The following is a 21787-nucleotide window of genomic DNA, read 5'->3' on the forward strand; positions in this document are numbered from 1 at the left end:
CGCAGTAGCCTTCGTTGCTCGGCCATTTTACGATCCGCAATTGCCCGGAATTAATTTTAAGCAATTCCACTAATCCTGGAACGATTCCATTTCGAGAGTCGCGCCCGATTTGCGACCAATTCTCCATGATTTTATTCGCACTTGGGCATTCTTGTTTCGACGTTGGTTATAGGGATTTACATTCTGTTTGATACAGCGTCGAGAGAGATGCAAATTCATTTCCGACGCGATAGATTTCCCAGATCTGATACTTCTGTCGTTCCTCCGAGCAACCCTTTGTTCGTCAAGGATCGGAATGATTTAAACATCTTGCAAGTGTATTAGCGAGAGGAGCACTTTCAAGGATTTAAGGCTCGTAAAACGTACAGTGCACGATACGACTGTAGGACGCAGTGATTCGTTATCATTGACGCGTTCAGAGCCAGCTGCCATAAACTCGATTTCGTGCTCCGCGAGCGCGTAGATCCCTCATCGCGTTATCGGAAAATATAAATAAAGAGCAATTACTGGAACGTGTCCACGGATAATTGTGTTTTATCGTAACGTTAAACCGAATATATCGGTTTTCGTTCCATCGTCGTGTTGGCAATCGTTACCGGATCCCTTTTAAATCGTCTAACTTTCGCAATCTTTTGCAAAATTCAAGAGAAATAGAGGCCTCGGTCCATATTACTAAAAATTTGTACGCGTTTCTCGTTGTTTTTGACGGAAGTCAAATATCAATTAAAAGTATCGCGATACGAATAAACTTGATAGTCGTTCAACTTTGTTTTATGATGGAAGTTTGAATGCATATGGCGGTGATGTTTGTGCACGTATAAAATACTGGACTAAAATATCAAACCAAAATCGTTTGAACATTTTTCGTTACATCGAAACTGTTGCTGTCAAAGTTTTAATCCAGGAAACATTTCGCTTTTTACGACGATTTTGACATGGTAACTAGTAGTACAGGTAAAAATACAAGCTTTTGTTTGCATTGTTGAAGGTTCCAATTAATTATATTCCCGAACATTTAAAGAACATTTTATAAAGCTTGTCATTGATGAATATTCATTTATTTACGTTGATTGTACGGTAAAAAATATTCGTCGGAAATTGGAAACCCGAGGTGTTTTGAAATTATATTCGAAAAACGGGAGTGGGAGTTTGTTAAAAAAAATGTCCAGCCTCGAGGTACGTCGGTAGTTGTTCCCCTTGGAATTTGAATATATCGCGCGACATTTCGGTGGGTGTTACGTACGCAACTGTCGGATGCAGAGAGGTGGGAACTGGTGTCCACCGGGACGCAAACATCTCCGTGACGCTTGCTAGGGTTTACGCGATCCTTGAGAGATTTTTTTAAAGCTCTCTAAAAGTCGATATCGGCGACACCGTCTGGCTCCATGGGGGTGGTTTCGTAGCAGCCAGGGAAAAGCTGGCTGCGAGTTTATCGAGCACCGTGCATTGTCCGTTCACACGTGCGGCTACAAAGTACGTCGCAGGGGCCGCACACGGCGGTACCTCGCCGATATCGGTGTGTACATCGTAAAAAGACGATAATGCCGAACGAGAAGGTGCTTTCAGCGGCCGAGGGAGCTCGTAACGCGACAGGACACGCCGGGGCTCGCATAAAATACCAGGGTGTTAAGTATCATCGACGAGGCTGAAGCCGGAAACGACTTTGCCTTCATAGAAATTATTCAGAGGGCTGAGCGCGGAGCAACGCCCTCGAGTTATTGTTCGAAAATGTCCTACGTTCGCTAATCTCGATTCCACGGAAGGACAATTAAGACTCGGTCGTGTAGAAACAGCGGGGGAGTGTGCAAACAAGAGATCGATAAAGTGCGCGTGTAAACCGAGTCGGAGACGTTCGCCAGTGTACTTTTCAATTATCCGGGCACTCCGAGGGCGGAGTCGAAGGAAATTATACGGTCGAATGTGCGCGACGGTGCCAATAAAAACGCAATAAATCGCGGGTGCTTCCGGGGGGAGACGCGAATCTAGGCCGAACTGTCGGAAGAAAGAACAAAGCCGGTCGTCTCGGAAGAAAACCGCTGGCTCGATCTACGATCGCGTGCACATGCGCCGTTTCCGCGGCCACGTTCGCGTTCGCGTGCGATCCCGAGCCCGCCACGTGACGAAATCCCTCCTTGAGCGTTTGGTCCCCGTGAGCGGGACGATTCGCGGGCTCGGAGAAGCAGGTCAGGTTTAACGAACCGTCGAACGAGCCCCGAGCAGGGTAACGAGAGCTAATTGCCGACGTTTTCATCGTGTACACGGCTCAAGTACGCGGGATAAATAGAGGCTCGTTATACGTTATACAACAACCAGCCCCGAGTATGCATCCACGGGAATCTTATTATGCAGCGAGCGAATTTCGAGCGCGCGCGCGACTTATTGCATTTTAACGCAATCGAGGCTGACGACCGAAATGCGCTCGAAACATCCGTCATAGACAGATTGTAATTCACAGTCTCGGTGTTACTTAACGTAACGTAACGCGTAAGAGCGTCGTTAATCATTTTTAAAGACTTTTCGTAACGTTCGATTGCCGGTTTCGCGGAAACCGATCCCGACCCGTATTTTCAGGGAAAGATATGCGCATATCATGTAAGCGTAAGCGCAATCGATACGCGGCCGCCGGAGCAATCGACGCTGGGAATGATACCTGGAAAACGCTTTGGATGTTTAAGTGTTTTCAAAGTGAATTCCCGCGGGAGCCCCGGTAGATTTGTAACAGCACGGTTGCAGTAAACGCGGACCAAAGCCACGTAATTGTCCTGACTAAGTTATTCATTTAAGCCACTTACGCTGCACCCGGGTTATGCGTTATCGTTGGGACGAGGGTTACATTAATCTTGAGGCGAGAGAGAATTCCTCTCGACCCCGCGACGCTATTGTGCCCATTGCCAACCAAGAACCACAGAATTCATCCTTAATCTCCGATTGTAGCTTTGCTTAGGCCTTAGAGCTAGCAGCTTTCGGAGCTTTCGTGTCTACCGTCGTTTTTTGGTGCTTCCGGACAGTCTTGAAAATTTATCCGGTTTAACGATGAACAATTCCACTAGTTCCACTATCATGACAAGGTATCACAGTCACGGACGATTCGTGTATATGTAGCTAATTATAAATCACAGCCAACCCTTTATGTGTACGATACACGCGATTACATTGAAGTGCTGTGCAAATCGAGAAACCAAAGCCCTATCAGTGCCAAGTAATATAATTAATGACTAATAATTATTATTGCCACGCAGATTCATGCAAATTTCATCCGTGAACAACGAATACAAAATTTAAGATACCTTTGAAATCTAACTTTCGATAGGTTAAATTTGTTAAATTAATTCGTCAATTAAAATCTAATAATGGAGCTTTTCAAACGACAACAGCTGGTGATTGCGCGTATATTTATGTTTGAATCGATAGATCAACTAAGAGAATGTATAAATTCGTAAATCTATAAACGAGATTTTTTTAAATTACGGTCGCAGCTGCCCGCGCGGATTATTGGGTTTTCAATTTCAGCCCGTCGAAAAACGAAAGGTTGCTCGTCGCTAATGCAGTACATAAAACGCTGCACATTATTTACACTTCGTGTACATGGTTTCGATATTTTTTTTTTCCAGGGAGCCAGGCGGAGCATCAACGATCGTTAAGCGCCAATAACAAAGTGGTGCCGGTGAAGGGCTCCGAAGATAAAAGTGACGATGTCATCGAGGGTCCCATCAAGGAAGTCCTCGCGCAAAGCGGAAGTACCGCCAATTTACCCTGCAAAATCACCGACCCTGGTGCTGGAACCGTAAGTGTCGTTACGCGATACAATTCTCAGATCCATTATTAATCGAAATGTATTAAATTACGTTTCAACGCGTTTCTTGATTTTCAACAACTTAACAGCCATACCGATGTTCGGGATTACCGGTACTTTAGGATCACGGGATACTTTTTTTTGCCAGCGGAAACACGGACGCGGGTCACGTTGCATTTCTACTCGGGGATTATTTTGACAACGATATCGATTCCCGAATACTTCGCAGAACTCGCTACGACCGAGGGGGAAAAAAATAAAACCGAGACGGGGGAAATGAAAATAGCGACAGTCAGGTATCCGGCTGCGATCCAGTTTGAGCGAAATCCATAGAGCGATGGAAATAATACGACGAGCACTTCGATGTAATAACGTAACCAATAATACCGTCGGTTTGGAAAATCGACAAGCGAAAACTTCATTTTTCCAGTAGAAATTGAAACGATAGTAAATCCTGAGTTTCTTCCGTATGCGTTCCGCTCTTTTCTGCTTTCATTCGTACACACCTACGCTGGCCCCCTTTTTTCCCCACATATATGTATCGGTATTCTATAAGCCATCCCCTTTTTGTCTCTCTGTTCGTGACCATTCAATTTTCATTTCCCGTCAGAGCAGCGGGTCGAGCGATTTTCATTTAATTTCCGCTTGCCAAACGGCACATACGAAGCAGTCGGGAGAAAAGGGTTTCATGGTTAGTTAATATAACTGTCTCTCGTATCTTAAAAATCGAGAGGAACGTGGCATATTTAACGATCTCTCGACCACGAGAATGCTCGCGATACCCGTTAGCGATCCTACTGCTCTCTATCGCTGTCGTGGGTCTCAAAGTTGCTTTATTCGTTAAGAAAACCCGGTCTTAATTCCGGACGAGCGTTCCTTCATCTTGCCCGGTTGAAAGTTTGCGAAGCACGTAACGCTGCTTCCGCGGAAGCGTACTAAAAACCGTGTAAAAATAAAACGCGTGCAAAACCACTTGTTTTCCAAAACGAACTGTTCCCGTGGAACAACTCGGTAAGAACAAACATCAAAGCGGAACACCGGCGAAGCAAAGTTTCGTCCGGTGTTGTTCGATAGATTGCCGCGATACACACGTCGGGTTCCTCTAACTGTAAGTTTATTGCCTCTGAAACTTTCAATCTATTTTCGAAATTGCTCCTTTTGAGTTATAAATTCAATTTCCTCGAGAGCCTCGCGCCGCGATCGAGTCGCGACGAAACGCGCGCCGGATTCTGCGCGTATTCGAATTGATTGGAATTGCATCGCTTATTACGTCGGCGAAAAGCTCGCGAACGAACCGTCGGTCAATCATTTAGGGAATTATAAATCGAACGTCACGCGAGGAGTCAGTTAGAAGTCAACTCGGGATCCTTCGACAGATTCTTCCAGTAATTATTTGTAACATTCGATTAACTCTGTCTAGAGAAAATAGAAAAAGTATGTCAATTGTGCTTCGATCTTAGAATGGACAGCTGCCTACTCAATTGACAGCTGACAGATCCTGGTCTAAATAAAGAAGATAAATCGACCAGATATCAGAGCCTCTCAGTCCCGAAGATGCAAACTATTAACAAATTTTATAGTTGCGACCCTAATTACAGCGACAACACCTGTAGATTTACACTCCAATTTCGTTTGCTTAGGTTGTGGTTGAATTGCGAGCGATCTCGTGGAAGCTGGCGATCGTAACCAGTATCGCACGACGTCGAGCAAACAGATGACCAGCAATTACTATGATCGATGTAGATCCCCAGAACAAAACACCGCCGACGTGGTCGCCCAACGCCACTAGCGATGGTCGGTTCGCGTTAAATTGGTCGTAGCGTAACAATGGCCTAAGCAAGCGATCCCGAATGAAAAATTATTCAGAATATTCAGAGTGTCCGTTGGCCGACGATGAAAGTGGCAATATGGCAAATCTGCATGGAAAAGTGAATCGAAAATGGTTCGTATGATGCTCCGTTTTCGGGAAAATTGATTTTAATTATTCGTGGGATTCGCGTGAGATTGACTCTCGAACGTGTCTGACCAATACTCGTTGTTTCTACTTGTTTTGTTACGTGCTATTATCTGTTTTTCGTCGACCATAATGTCGTCCAATTAGCTAAAAGCTGTCGAAAATAAATAATATCGTTTCGATGCCAATGTTTACACTCGAAACAAGTAGAAATTACAAGTAATGGGCAGACAAGTGATTGGAATATGGAGTGGCGTTTCCAATGATTGACAGATATAGAATATTCAAGGAATACCGAAGTATGAATAGCAAAATTAATAGATTGGACAAACGGTGTTGCAACAAACTACGTACGAGAACGCACATATCGACGTTTAAATATTTACTTTACCGAATTCGTACTATTTTATTTTTTTCTGTGTACGCGAATCACGTTTCAATCAGTCGTAATATAGTTTAGTTTGTTTAAATGTACGGGGCATATTGCGACGACACGGGGCTTTGTATTGGCAACAATCAATTTTGAAAATTCATTTGGTTCGCGCGCGAATGACTACACGGACATGTTAGCTCGCGTGTGCGGTCATTCTACTAGCATTATTGTTTATAAACGTTGCCAATGATATTGTTCGGACCAGATACACGATAATACGAACTACGAAAAACGAGTAACACGAGCATCATCGCCGGCGAGTGTTTGCGGGGGCCAAAACAAGTAGAAATAATGAGTATGGTCGGACGCGTTAACAAAGTTGGACCCGAACGGCACAAAATCGATTTTCTCGAAAGCCTGGCACGAAAAAAAAAATTGTATATTCCTCGATTATCGATTTGTAGCGGGTTTCAGCGACTATGGAAAGTTTGACTGGCTGACGTTAAAATCGGCTTTTCCCGGAGCGTCATTCGGCGAGTCTGACGCGGTACTTGCAGAGACTCTGAGTGACTTGCGCATGGTGTGGCTCCGGCTCGTGCTTTCCGTCACTTGTCGGTAAATATAGCACGAATCGAAGAGAAGTAGCGTTCACCTCGGCTCGACTAGGCTCTAACCGTTCATGCTCGCTGACACGTTTCGATGTGCATCGGCATCGGAAGCATTTATTTCCCAGTATCTGTCGCGTTAACTGCGCGAACAGAAACTTGTTATCCGTAGCTTGAATCACGCGCGAGAGTCGAAACGAAGCTTTAGAAAAAAATACAGCAGTGCTTCGATGGTGGTAGACCACAGTGAAGTCGTCTTCATCTATCATACATTCACCCTAACAGATTTTGCACGGTTGTTATCATCTCGAAAGATACCGTGTTGATATTAATATTGCATGAGCAATAATAGTTAACTACAGTACCGTGAAAAAGAAAGCACTCCACCTTTAATGCGGAGCAAGAAATCTAATTTTCTACTTTATATCATTTTTTAAAATCTCACTTTAATTACTCGTGATTAAGAACCGTACCACGAACCCAAAGAGAGTTAAAATTTACTCTACAACGCTGACGGCGAATTTAATATCCTCCGCGTATCAAAATTAAATCGAGTATTCAAATTAATATATATACTATCGAAGCAAATTAGTTACCCAAGATGGAATATAAAATATTTACATCCGTAATTACGGTTTCCATTTAGATTATTAATTAGCTACCAGCGCAAGATAGAAAATATTCACATTCGTAATTACAGTTTGCATTTAGATTATTTGCATCGTATAAGTGGATATTAGTACACATCATCAATTGCAAGCTGAGTGCTTGCAATATGACCTCATTACTTCAATGGAAATGACAATAATTGACAGTCAGTACAATCAGATATCGTAATCGCGTAGTGTGCCTTCGTATGCTCGAAATATGATTATCAAGGAGTATGTCCTTCCCATGTAATTCAAAATCAATTAATTGCATTTTACTTCATTCGCGAGCAATTTTCCTAATGATCCTATAAATTATGCCTTCAACGTTAAAAAATGGAATACCAACGATCTAAATTTTGTACAGAAGGTTCCGATACAAAAATACCAATTTGGGACATAAATAGGGTATATTAGTTATAGCAGAACTTGTCTCGATTCTATCAATAGCGTTGACAGAATGCGGCCAGGAAGGACAGTTATTTTCGTTGCATCGAAACTTTGGATAATAAAGGTATTTCAAGGGAAACGTAAATAACTTAACGACATCCACGGTATCGTTTATATGTATGCGTTTTCCTGCAAGATGAACGAACGCGGTGAAAATTTGCCTTCGAGGTCGCGCTAGTTTCCGAACATTTGGCGCCTGTTAATATTATCCTAGCGGATTGCAAAAATTGTCGTGGTTTCGAGGCGCGGTATATTTCACTCCGGAAGTTGTTCGTTTCGAACGGTTGTATGAGTGCACAGGGTGCAAGAGAACGGTGCATGTGCGACCCGTTATTCGGTGTCACGCTGTGATACGCTGCGGGCGAATCGTGTACGTTCGCAAATTTTCTACGGACAGGGCGAAATTTCGCAGTCCGGATAATGCATCGCCGTTCCAAATTCTGGGATCACCTAACTTTCTTAGACGCGAGACTTCCTCGGTAGCTACGGCGATTATTATGCTTCAGATTATTATACTTCAACTCTCAGCTTCATTACGAAACGTGCTGTTATATTCCTCCGACTGCCTGTTAACATCTACTACGTCTCGTACTTTTCGATCGTTATCAAGTTAGTTCTTGTTCTTCTTTCGGTACGTGCAATTACGCTCCCGACAACTTCTCTGTTTTCTTACAATACGAGTTATTATTTTAGAATTACGACTCTCCTCTTGGAAAGAAACTGGGAATAAGACAGAAACGTACATTAAGCTCTCGATTCCAACAGTCGGAAACAAATTTCATCGTTTCTTAGACACATCGGATGTAATTCTAGTTTACAATGTGCAATTGACGATGTGCAATTGAGATTTAAATGAACAACGATAACGTGGTTGATTGTTATAAAATCGTAAAAGAAAGTTAAACGGTGTCGAGAAATAATTCGGCATGAAACGTCGCAAGTCTTTTATTGCAGAAACTGCAGCTCCTCGCCGGTGAATTTTTCCGGTTTCGGTGGCAGCGTAACGCTATTAAGTTTAATTATCACCAAGACTGAAAGTTCTACGAGCGAGAGCTTGAGAGCCGGGGGAAGCATTATTGCCACCACTATAACAAATAGCTCGGCCACAGCTCTCGCTAATTTTCCTCCTACCTTCCCGAACTTTTAGACAAATTGTCCACCCCCGTCTCTTCCCGCTCGCCGCGATCCTTTCGCCCCCGTTCTTTCTCTTGCCCTTATATTTCTTCCTTCGCGGATTGCTCGCGAAATTCTTGCAACCGATGAAACACGGTTAAGTGTTCCGGAACGCTGAAAAAGCATTCGGTACTTTGCTAGATACTTTTGCAAACGGCGCTTCATCGATCGACCCCGCTCTGTCTTTCGCGTTTCGGGGTTGCATCTAGGTGGAAGACGACGAAAACTTCTATTTTCACTTCTTAAACTATCCTGCAGCTTCGAGTATTACAAATGTATCGTACTCGAGGCAATTCCTATTGCTTGGCAAGACGAAAAGGAACATGGTCGAATGGTTGTCCGTGAAAAAAACTCACAAGCTCGAGGAAATTTCCTGCTTGGAACTAAAGAGACTGTTTAAGCAAATGTAGGTCCGGAATCATCGTCGACAACTATGGTAACGCGGTTCTTTCGATAGCTTCGACTTCTGAATCTCATATTTTCTCCGAACGGGTCGAACCGACCTCGTCATCTTTCTTTCTTTCCGGTCTGTCTCCGGCGACGCTCCCGTTTTCTCTTTTCTTTCCCGTTCTCCCGTTCATCTTGCCTTCTTTCTGGCTGGGTATACGCGACGCGGGAATATTTCAGAATATTTTACGGGGTTTCGGCGTTAAACCGATACCGTAGCAGGTGCTCTGTTCAAGTTTCCCGGCGGGAGAAAAAAACCAGAGGGAAGAAAAGGAATGACAGAAAATCCGGGTTGTGTACACAGAACGCCGGGAAGCTGGAACGTCTCGTTCGATACCGGTGGCGTCGAAAGCCAGATGTCGGAATCAAATTCCGCTCGGCGTCGCGGCGACGAACGATTTCTTTATAGAACGGATCAGGTCGAGCGGATTTTCGAGAAATTTTCATTCCCTGGATATACATATATATATATATATATATATGTATTGGAAGGAATACTCGATATGCTTTTCGTAGGAAGGAATACATTCTTGTCGAATCGAGCTGGTAATTCTTCGGTGAAACGGTCTTATGTTCGAACGCTTTTCAAAGCTTTAAGTCTTTCCTTGAACAGAGGCCGCGCTGTGTATAATACATTTTCCCATCGTTGGAACAGACCGATTCCCTCAGGATCTTCGGTGGGAAAATTAATCTACGGTTACGTTTTACGACACTGAAAGTACTCGGGTTCTCAGATACGATGAAAGGAAAAGCGCAGTGTCGAGTTGAATGGAACCGAGTAATGGCAACCAATCGAGGAAGCTACGAACAGGTCTCTTCTACGTTGGATAATTTAACGACGACGATTATTCGTTTGACCGGTCTCCGTTTGGTAGTCCGCGCTACTTCTAATACGACGTCCGACTAGTCGCTTACTTATTCTACTTGGATGCAGTGACTCGCAGTTAGGGACGTCTCGAGTTCTCTGAGCTGTTACAATGCCACCAAGTTTCATTCCTACTTTCTCGTTAAGTTCTTCCGCAGTTTCCTTTACGTTTGCAACCGTTCGAACGAAGAAATCAAAGGGAAACGTACCTGCCGATATTTTTGATGCACAGATGCTACCAAAGGTACCGAAAAACTTCGGAATATCCAATGAAAAGTTATTTATGAGAATTTCCGAGGAAATCTACTTATCTTCTGTAAATTTTTTACTACGCAACAGTCCCTCGAGGGGAACGAGAGAAATCATAATCTACTTACACGATGAATAGCCTGCACCTTCTTTCGCGTTCCGATAAAAGCATTTCGCGATATCACGAGCACGGATGCGCAATGCCAATTAAAATAATACTGTTTTTAGTTACTCGGATGACTCTTGTTGTTATAAAATAATATATATGTATCGCGGCGAGGCTCTTTTGGCCCCGAACTGCATTGGGAATTCGACGTTGATCTCGTCGCCTCTTTGTATCGCGGCACCACATTATTGGCTGTCGAATTATGCATTACGAATTCCGTGAACTCTCATCGTGGAAAGTAGGAAGAAACCTGGAGAACCTACGGGCACTTATGTAAAACACTCTCTGTCCATCGTCTGGGTGCAAGTATACTGTCGGTAGGTCCTACACCGGCGGAGCGCATGAATAAAACATGATTCATCTACTATGTCTTGTGTACGAGCCGGAGACAGAGAAACAAGGGGTGTTGCCTTAGGAGGCGAGTCGGTCGAACGAGGCCACGGGAAAGGTTAAAAGAACGGAAGAACGCCCTTAGAAGCGAGAACTTGAACGAGCTTCGGTCGCCCAGATATTAATTTCGAAATAATGTTGCGTCTCGCGTTATTCGGCTCGTAGAAAATAACGACGGAGGGTTTAGAAAGTCTCGCGCGCCGTCGACGAGAACATTTGTTAACCAGTTAACGGGCTCGTTCGAGTTAACCCAAATAAACAAGCAGAACCGTGCTTAGAGACTAAAATAATGGGGACGAAAGTTGCGGAAGAGTACATTTTTTAATATAGCGACATTTCGCCGCCCATAGATACACGTCCTATTTATTTCACTCAATTTATTTAGTACAAAGCAATTACTAAATGATAAAAAGCTTTTATATTTTCTCATTCGTTCATCTCAAGTTTTACTTTATAATTTGATTCGGGGTTGAATTACACTCGAAAAGGCCATTTCGTTGGGAAACATCGTTGATAAACGAACCACGAGTCTGCTCTGATGCAACTTTGCGTCTTTGCCACATCCACTTCATCCCGCATTTTATTCCGAAACTGTTTACTTTGCATATGACTTCCAGTGATTCATTTCTGGAAGTAAATTTTGTAAACCACTTCTGCGTAGTACGTTCGTTTGTCGTATATTTACCGAATGCTACACATATTTTACGAGATACTTCGCCAGCGTTTGAACACAGTTTAAATTCATATATCAAAGTCGCTCGAATTACACCACATTAAACATTCGCTTTGAAGGGGCTTGGACACACAAACAAGGAACAGATATTCGTCAACTGTATCATTCGATTCTGTCCAAAATTAAATAGCACTTTTTAACTTTTTTTTTTGTATATTCTAAATACGCGTCTTGAAAGTTTAGAAACGTTTCACCGTGGGCCTACGGCTATAGCAGTGAAAATTAAGAAGAGGTACGGACAATAAAAGTTGGCGAAATTGCGTGCAACTTACGACGTCGAACGGGAAAATAAAGAAGCCGAACCGCAGAAAAAGGAGAGTGGAAACGTCGGATTGTCTGTGAAATACAATTTCGAAAGTCGATTCCCGGGAAGCAGCGAACCGTAAACCGCGTGGCACGCGTCGACCGAGAAACTTTGCGAACAAAATGTTTCTCCCGAAGGAAAGTTGACGGTTCCGAGCTCCTTGTTTGCGGATGCGCGTGTCAATCGTCGACAACCGTACAGGTATAGATATTTTGAAATCACGAGGAGTTTATCGATCTCGGCGCTTGTGTTCGACGAGTTTTAAGCAATAAAATTTTGAACGCGCCCGTCAGCGAAGATACGAGCAAGATCTTCCTGCTCCGAGATTCGAGGAGGATCTACGGTCGAATTCTTGCGTGCAATAATATTATGGGGGTGGCTAAGGAACCCTTATCTATACATTAGACAAACGCAACATCCCAAGATTACGGGAAGGAAATAATTTGCTCGATCACGGGAAATCCATGGCCGGATTTCCGGAGGGAATTTCCAGGAACAGACGCCTTAAGTGGGTTCCGGTCAAAGTAACGTTGATTAATGTTGTTCCAGAGAACTACTATTCGCGTTTGAGAGAGCACGCGAGAACTCCGCGGCTTGTGCTTAATTCGTTATCCGGCAAACTTTGCCAGGGTATTTTTTCCGAATTACCACGCCGGAGTTGCGCTTGCTCTCGTAACAACAGTTAAAAAGTATAATGAAATAAAGGCCATTCGTTAAATCGTCCGAACGGGGCTTCCTTTCCATTGAAACGTTACCGCGGATAACTGGTTTCCTTTCTTCGCGAAACAAATTTGTCTTCGTGGATTAGCTTTGCAAGCTCGATCCGCACAATACTGCAGGATCTTCGTGAACGTTTAATATTATAGGAGCAAGTTTTAGCAATTTGACTGGTCCATAAACTTTGAATATAACGTAACCAACGTACCCAGTATTGCACTAGAATGCGAGTGTAGAGTTTGATTCGGTTGATGCAGCTTTCGACAATGTGTACACAAACTTTGCATGCAGTGTGTGCTTCTAATTTGTACACAGTGTGTATTCGTTGCGTGAGCACGGCTTAATGCGTCGCTCGAAAACATTGAACATAATAATGTTTGTGCACGAGGAGCCACTGTTTTGTTTCGGATAAAATCGATGTACGTATACCCGACGTCACGTTCGGGACGCTAATTTATAGTTGGAAAACGTTAAAGGACACGCGAGCCGTAACAGAGTTCGAAGGTTACTGGGCGCGGAAAACGAGACAATGTCGAAAACGGATGCGTCGGAATCGATTCGAATCGACGTTACAAAATACGCGTACAACTTTCTGCCCGGTGCCGAATGCGAAAGTAACTTTTATCGTGCCATAAATCTGTCGTTTCCTATTCAATGTATACGGGTTAATGCGCGCCGATTTACTGGAAAACCGCGAAACGAGAGTCGAGGGTTCGACACAACGTCAACGGTGGTAAATCACACGTTAAGTGCCGAACCGTGTGCAGTAAAGATCATAACTGTCATCTGCCGTTAGAGCGCCTTCGCGTTTTACGCTGTCAGCGTAATCCCCGCAGCGCCGTCGTTAGATAAGAGAAACACACTACAGCCAGTATTGTAGTACACGAGCATTATCTCGTAAGGCATTTCTCACCTCCTTACTCGGCAATTAAACGATTAAACGTAGGAAACGATTATGCCCAACGTGTCTACAGACACGAAGGAAATCTCGAGCCTGGAATTTACGGAAAGAGGATGAAGCACAAGGTAATAAAATGACCTCCGGAAACTTTGCTACACAATGGTTCTTACGGAGGAGTATTCTCGTTCGACCACCACTGTTTCGCGAAGACCATTGCGCAGGGCTGCTGAACAAATACTTATCTAGCTGACCTCATTAAACATTGTACACAATAAGCACTTTGAGAAATTAAAGCGTCCGTGGAACGAGAGTCGGCTAAGCGCGTGTGCAGTAATCGCCTCCTTTCGTCTTCGTTCTGTCTTATTTTGTCTATTCTGTCTTTATGAGCGAGTTTGTTGTCTAAGAAAATCGTATCTGACTCGACATCGATTCTCAGGTGGAACCTGAACGATTGCAAGATGAATGCTAAAACGAAAAAGCAGTCTCGGCGGTGTAATCTCTCAGATCGATGTCTGTCCCGCTCCCAAATCGCAAGTTTGCAACAGTTTCGTCGATTTCATGGATGCATAGAAGCCTGAACCGTGGGAGGATCGAATAATCGAAAGACTCGTCGTTCGAGGAACCGTGAAATAGCTGAAATATCCTCGTAGCTCCGCGCGCCGGTCATGTTCGTCCTGAACCCTTTGAAAGGGATTTGCTTTCCCGAAATTACGACGATCGTAATGCGCACAGCACGTGGCCGCATGCGTTTTGTTCGCGCTGGTACGTGTATGCGTGTACGCGATTTCTCAACGGCGAGCGAGAAAACTTTCCTCGTTACTGGAATACTTTTGAAACCGTTCCCCTGATAACCGGCTGAACTTTCAATGTTCCCGAGCGAATTATGTGGAGCGCGCGTCGGGCGACGATAGTAATTGTTTCAGCGTAATTGGATAGTGGTTTTATTTTACGCTCGAGTCGCGAACTGTATTAAAGTATTTGCGGCTTTGTCCATCGCGAAATCGTTAAATTTTAAATCAAAAATTCCATTCGCGTCCGAAACCGTTTCAAAAATAAATATTGATAATTCGACAACTATTCGGGGAAAAAACGAAGGAATCAATGCGCCACTCGATTCGAGCTTGCAAAGCGATTCTTCTCGACCAACAAATATTTGATAAAATCGCGCTTTGACTTTTTTATTGTGTAAACGTTTCTGTGGGATCCCCGTATACAGGGTGTTCGACCACCTCTGGTAAAAATTTGAATAGGAGATTCTAGAGTCTAAAATAAGACGAAAATCAAGAATACCAATTTGTTGATTGAGGCTTCGTTAAGAAGTTATTAATATTTAAAGTTCCATACCGACCGGAAAATTTTTCGGCAAAAAAAAAATTTCAAATCGTTCTAAAAAAATTATTTTCAGTTGCGGGGGTCGATTACAATCATTTTTGGTCAATAGACATACCCTCGAATTCCTACGCAATTTCGAGAAAAAAATTCATTACCGAAAAATGCAATGTCTGACCATACCGTTGATATGTTTCACTGAAATTTTTCAATCTTTATCAAATCGATCTGGAAAAATTATTTTCGGTTGCGGAGGTCAATTTCAATCATTTTTGGTGAATAGACATACCCCCGAAATCCTACGCACTTTCGAGGAAAAAATTCGTATTTGTGGACAAATTTTATTAACACCTTTTCAGCGAAGCCTCAATGAACAAACTGGTATTCTTGATTTTCGTCTTATTTTGGCCTTAGAATCTCATTAATATTTTTCCCAGGGGTGGCCAAACACCCTGTATAATTACATTTAAAGAATCGTTTAACCAGCGAATAAGCTGTAACGTGTTTGCGCTGGCGTTCGGTTGTTTGTTCCCCCAAAGCAAGGAAACCTTATCATAATTAGTATATAATTCAACCGAAGCGAAATTTCAGCGACGTCCCACCGGCTATAATGGCGCCGTCGAACGGGCTCTTAGCTCTCCGAACTAGTTTGTTAAGATCCAGCCCAGATACGAAACGCGACCATAACGTTATCCCTTGATCGCGGAGGAGACATACTCCACGAGTTCATGGCAATTCCCATTCGAGAGATTAAGAATGGAGGATGGAGGATGGAGAATGGGGGTGAAGCTAGAGGAGAGGATGCTGTGGATAGTCGTTTCCAATTAAGCTTTCACCGGTGTTGGTAGTGCCACTTCCCCTCGAAAAGCTACACGGGTTTGCGTGTAGATCCACATCTGCGTTCGTTGCACGTGCACTGTACGTACAGGTAGCGTTATACAAAGACTTTCTTGTTGGAGAGCGCTTTAATAGCTTCCCCCGAGAATTCTCGGAACATCAGTTGCCCGATTCGCGTCTAAGAAGACCAATGGCTGAAACAATGTCAAAGGAAATTAGGGGTCGCGTAATGAAGTCGGCGTTTTAGCGTCGTACGCGATTTGCATATCGCCGAGGGCTTTAATAGATCCGAATATCAGCCACGATCTCCTCGGGCAATATATTATGCTGAATTGGGACACTGGCCAGAAACCGTCGCAATTAATTCGGCTATCATTGAAATTCTCCACTCTACAAAGAAAAATATATGTTCTTTTCGCTAGGAAAGATCTACGCGGAAGAAGCGGAAAGAGAAAACTCGATTCTACGTCGGTTATCTGGAGATGAAGCGTATCTAATTTGATAGCTCCTTGCTAGGCTAACCGAATTATATAGCAAGTGGACACGACGAAAGTAGCAAACAAACCTGCACTTAATTCGGTTGGCTACGATGTCGATTAAAACGACTGGGGGCTGGCTGTCGAGAGTTTGTCTTTGCCTTTTCAACTTCGTGTCCGATGTATTCGGAAAGACACGGACAAACTTCGCATAACTTCTTGCTGATCGAGGGAAACTAAAGTTCTCGATAACTCGTAGCAGCTTGGCAACTGCGAAAGTCGGGTGCACACATATACACGAGCTAGCTGTGTGTATTCGATCGAAATATTGGATTCGGAATCGTACGAAGGCACAAGGAGATAGGACCTTTTCAGGTGAAATCCAGGATTACAGGAAGCATCCAGGATTATGGCGGTTTCTGGAGTGTCATATCCTTGGGAACTAGTTTCCTTTGGACGAATTAGATGGAATCGCAGTAATTACTACGATTAAAGCGGGCTAAGCATTAAAGCGGGTCATTGTAGGCGGTTTACGAACCAGGGATAGATTGATTGATAACGATCGCGTCTAATTCTGATTGGAACGTCTATTATCCGACTTCCGAGCGTCTTGCGGAAGACGAAGGAGTCAGCTAGTTAAAGCGCAAACACGAATCGAGAATCGCCGACCGTGAGACTTGCTTAACGTTCGATCGTGCCTTTCGAGGGATGAAAATGGTAATTCCTTTCGAGATAATACAATAATAACAACGTCTCGGGAATGTCTATTTGAAATAAAAAGGGATGGTTTTGGCGAAGGTTTGAACCGAGTGTATGAAAGGCCAAATAGTTGAATCGGGCGGATAAGAGCGGGTATGATAATGAAATAGCTAGGCGTAACTCACGAGATGGAACCAGAGAATTTAATGGGGCGAAAGACAGGAATGGACAGAAGGAATCCAACTTGCGTGCTGCGGGAGTCGTTGGCATGGAATCCAGAGTTAAGGCGTATCGCGTTGCGTAGATACGTGCATCTGAGTGGAAGACATTATACACTTGAGAACAGAGGTGTAAGATCCACCTTTGTGTCACGTTGAGCCAACCGTATCCATCGAGAAACAGGGTTAAACGATCGTATTTACGGGCGGAAACGGTGAGCCGAAGACATAAATTCTAAACATACTACACGCGAGAGGAAACGGTTTTGGTCAGGTTAGCTCCGAACAGAGAGAATATAAATAAATGGATTTTATTTTCTGATACATTCAATCCTCGTATCGAAAGGGTATGTTGAAAGTGATATAGTTTTTTCTTGGGTCTATCCTCGAATAAGTCCGACTCTCATTTACACGGATATTCGACGCTACCTAGAAAACGAGTGCATTTCGTTCACGTTTGCTAAAATAATAAACGCGTGTATCAATAATTAACTTTCAAATTAAAATTTCACGAGCCGTTTCGTGTCAAAGGGTTGGTTTATTTTATCAGAGAATAAAGTGGCGGATCGTAGAATCGTAATGCGATGCCGGGTAAATGAAATAAACACGAATTAAATAGGATGACCGTTGTGGAAACGAATTAATATCGAATTACATCGGCATCGTCGTTTCGCCGGGGGAAACAAAAAATGGACGTCGGCGTTGCTCGTCCGTTCGACAGAATTAATAGAAGCCGGTGACGCGTGAGCTTTGCGAAAATTCGGAGCGCGGCTCGTCGCGAGTTTCAGACTTTTGATATACATATTTGCAGTCGAGCCGCGTCTGTTTCATGGGAAACTCGTTGCTGCTTTCAGTATTACGAGTGGCGTGTACTCCAACATGCACGCGGACTTCCGCAAGTTTAGCACGAGCCGAGCTTGACTCGCATGCTCGTGAAATCTGTATGAAAGTCAATTTCCCTCATTTTTCCATAATCTGCGCGTTCGTGTAACGAACAACTGAAAGAATACCGATGCCGTGTGATCTTTCGCCAGGGCGTAGGAACACGAAAACTTACTAGACTTTTTAGAAATTAATTTTTGAACAACCCGTTGACGACGACAAAAAAGAAGGTGCATTTTCGTATTCCCCGTAACAATACTTGTTCCGCAATAACGGTTTTTTGAATCGAGCAAAACAATGAACTTCAAAGTGAATGACGTTTCGGCCACCGGTGATCGACACTTTATTAAAACGTTTATTGTAAATAACCCCCGTTGCTCGTGAACGTGTGAATAAATAATTCGAACGAACCTGAAATGGACCCCGCGCGAATGAAAATTCACGCGATACTCGCCGCAAGGAAATTAGATCGGCAGTGAATTCGACACACCATAATCAAGACGGTAGTTTCAGGAATACTGAGACGATACGGCAACGCAGAGACGGATGTCCGACAAATTGAGTAAAGCTTGGCGGTCGGTACGGTCAGCAATGAAAATTGCCCCGAAATTAGGGTACGCTAATGGCCTCCCCGTAATTAATATTGGATGCAAGCGTGGCTTATTCTCCCGCTCTCATTGCCTGATATAATACGCGCTGTTTCCTATACATTGTTACCGTAAATGGCCTAAATGCTTTTAACACGTATCTCGCCACGATTCGTTTACAGGCCCAAATTATTTGAAACGCGCCTTACACCGTGTACTATCCGATTATCAGACATGATTCTGCACGGATCAAAGCAATCTTGTTCTACTCGAGCACGTTTCATAGACGATGTACCAATTTCATCGTGACTTTTGCTTGTTTCTTTGTTGCAGATCACATGGGTGAAGCGGAACGGCAGACGATTATTAACCGTCGGCACTAGTACTCATTCGATCGACAATCGATTCGTCGCAATGCATTCGAGTAAAGATTGGGCACTTCAGATACGAGCGGTTACTCTGCAGGACGCGGGTATATACGAGTGTCAGGTATACTCAACAATGAATCCACGCGCAATAAAAGGCGCGTTTCTTTGCCGCGATACAGCTTCGCTCCCCTGCAACATTCTGCCATGCATATCATTCACTCGGCCGTAAAACCGTGACCGTATACTAAATTTACGACGCAATTTTGCTTTGACTTTTATGAAACATTTCTTTCTACGCGCACAAAGCCAGAAAACAGAACGAAGGCGCGCTCCGACTACGCGAATAAAATGCACGCGTGTCCGCGTCGCGATTTTTTAATTACTCCTTTCGTATCCCATTGACGAAACGTATTGACCGCATTAACCGAGCATTTTCGGTCGCGCGGCGTATCGAAAATATCACCTAAAATGTCATCTCCAATAATGGTAATACGGGTCAATAGGAGCTTAAGGTCAGAAAAGATCAAAGGTGTCTTTAACCTCTAACCCGATCTATTGAATTAAATATTGCCAAGCCAGTCGTTGTAAAAGTGAATCTCTCCTTGAATATTTATCGACTTTCTCTCATTCGTGCCATAAGAATAGCACTCCGAGTAACTTTAAGGACTCTGTCTAGTTCAGGGGTAAAGAAAGTTGATTTCTTAAAACTGCATAAAATTGATGGAAGCTAAAATAGATGCTTGAACGAGTCAACGAGTTACTACTACAATAACGAGGTGTGAATTTTCACCGAGAAGACCGAACGGTGACTCGAGCTTCCCCTATCAGATGCTCGCGTGTAGTATTTCCGATAGAATATTAGGACGGTCTTCCAGGACGATTCCGCGGCGTAAATTTACACGCCGCGGAGCATACGCGATAATCAAGCCGCAGTTCTGGCGAAGCAACTAGTCGCGTCGAAATTTCAGGTTACGTCGCATCCGGTGCAACGGAACTTCGTGCGCTTGAAAATCACGGAAGCGTACTCGATCATACCTGGCGCGCCCGATTTACATGTGAAGCAAGGCTCGAGCCTTCGGCTGGAGTGTCAACTGATGGCGGCCGCGGAATCGCCCCTTTACGTCTTCTGGTATCGTCAGGGCCGAATGATCAATTACGACGAGGAGCCGGGCGTGAAAGTCGAGCTGACGGAGAGCGGATCGATTTTAATGGTCAACAAAACGAAGCCGTCGCACGGAGGAAATTACACGTGCGAGCCTAGCAACGCGAAACCTGCATACGTGGTGGTTCACGTGATCGAAGGTAAGCGAAATCACTTTAATCCCCTCCGAGAATTATCCAGATTTTTACTGGAAATTAGAAAATTTACGGATTCTTCAAATAATAGTAAATAAAACAGAAAAGCGACGCGAATGGAGTGTACTCGAACTTCTAGATGGTTACATATAGTTTTGAAACGGAGAAAATCTTCGGTGCCGCGAACGAGCGACGATATTTCAGAGGTTTAATAGATATCCGGGCTAGCGAAGGGTACGACAAGCAGAGCCCAGCGTCTCTGAAGATCGTCGAGCACGTGATCGGACTGCAACGTCGAATGTCGCAAAAGAGAGACAAAGTAACGAGGAAAGTCTGGTCTCGTGCTTCGACTCGCAGCATGCAAGCGGTTGGACCTCGTTTGAAACGCGGTAGTCGCCCCCCGGGGGCATTTCGTTGCTCCTTTTCGAGAGCTTCTCTTTTCTCCCTCTCTCAAGGTCCCCAGCTAGGCCAGCGACCCCTAACTACGAAGATCATTTTGTATCTCGTGTATCCAGCAATCTTTTAAAAAGTCTACAACCTTTAAAAAACGGGCTTGAAAATTGATTTCCTAAAATCGAGGTTTCTAATCTGGTTTCAGAGGAGGAGAAACCGGCGGCGATGCACGGCGGCGACAGAAGGAACCTTAGCCCAGCGATTCTGGCGAGCAACTTTTTAGTGTCCCTGTTGGCGACCGTCAGCTGGAGGATACCGAGTTTCACCAGCCTTTACCCGACGTGAATCGCCGCTGAACACGCGGGAACGAGCGTCGTTAGTCGCGACGCCGCAGCCCGGTCCACCTTCTTCCACGAGGACGACTCCGAGGATCGCGCGGATCTTCGGGGGATCGTCTTTCCATCCATAACTCCGACTCGAGCCCACAAGGAAGAGCCTGACTCGTCCGTGTACGTGTACGTGAACTCTAAAATGTGAAAATTACGAATCGACGCCTTCCTCGCGGCCCCCTCGTGTGCACGTCGCAAACTTTGTGTTCCCCAGGCTTTGGTGTCTGTCGCGAGAGACCCCAGGACTCGCGCACCCTCCTAAAAAGGGTTCGTTCGCCGGGCCAGGACCTTTATTTTCAACACTTGTTTTCCTCCGCTGCCCTATACGGCCCCCGAGAATCCCTTTAATCTGACAATTTCTTTGCCTCGAGAGACCGTGGACGCGTTCAGAATAACGATTATCCTCTTGTTCTGGAATTGATCTAGGACTCCGCGCGATAAGATACGTTGGTATTGCGAACGGTGAGAGAATGTGACGTCGAGAGGCTCGTACGAACCGGAAGTTCCTTCCACTTTCTGTCCTACTTTCTGTCGCGTGTGGGAACT

The 21787-nt window shown here is 44.3% G+C and overlaps 1 protein-coding gene across 1 annotated transcript in view; it reads left to right on the forward strand.

Annotated features, from left to right (window-relative positions):
* LOC122396828 (igLON family member 5-like) overlaps positions 1-21572 on the forward strand; it is a 67886-nt gene extending 46314 nt beyond the window's left edge. Inside the window, exons 3-6 of the mRNA XM_043395529.1 lie at positions 3612-3784; positions 19129-19284; positions 20132-20465; positions 21058-21572. Coding sequence (XP_043251464.1) covers positions 3612-3784; positions 19129-19284; positions 20132-20465; positions 21058-21197 — 803 coding nt within the window. The 3' untranslated portion in view covers positions 21198-21572. The remainder of the gene's footprint in view (positions 1-3611; positions 3785-19128; positions 19285-20131; positions 20466-21057) is intronic.
* The last annotated feature ends 215 nt before the right edge of the window (positions 21573-21787 follow it).

This window comes from Colletes gigas, unplaced genomic scaffold (genome assembly GCF_013123115.1).
Source record: "Colletes gigas isolate AHSC1104 unplaced genomic scaffold, ASM1312311v1 Colletes_gigas_Sc00008, whole genome shotgun sequence".
NCBI lineage: Eukaryota > Metazoa > Arthropoda > Insecta > Hymenoptera > Colletidae > Colletes > Colletes gigas.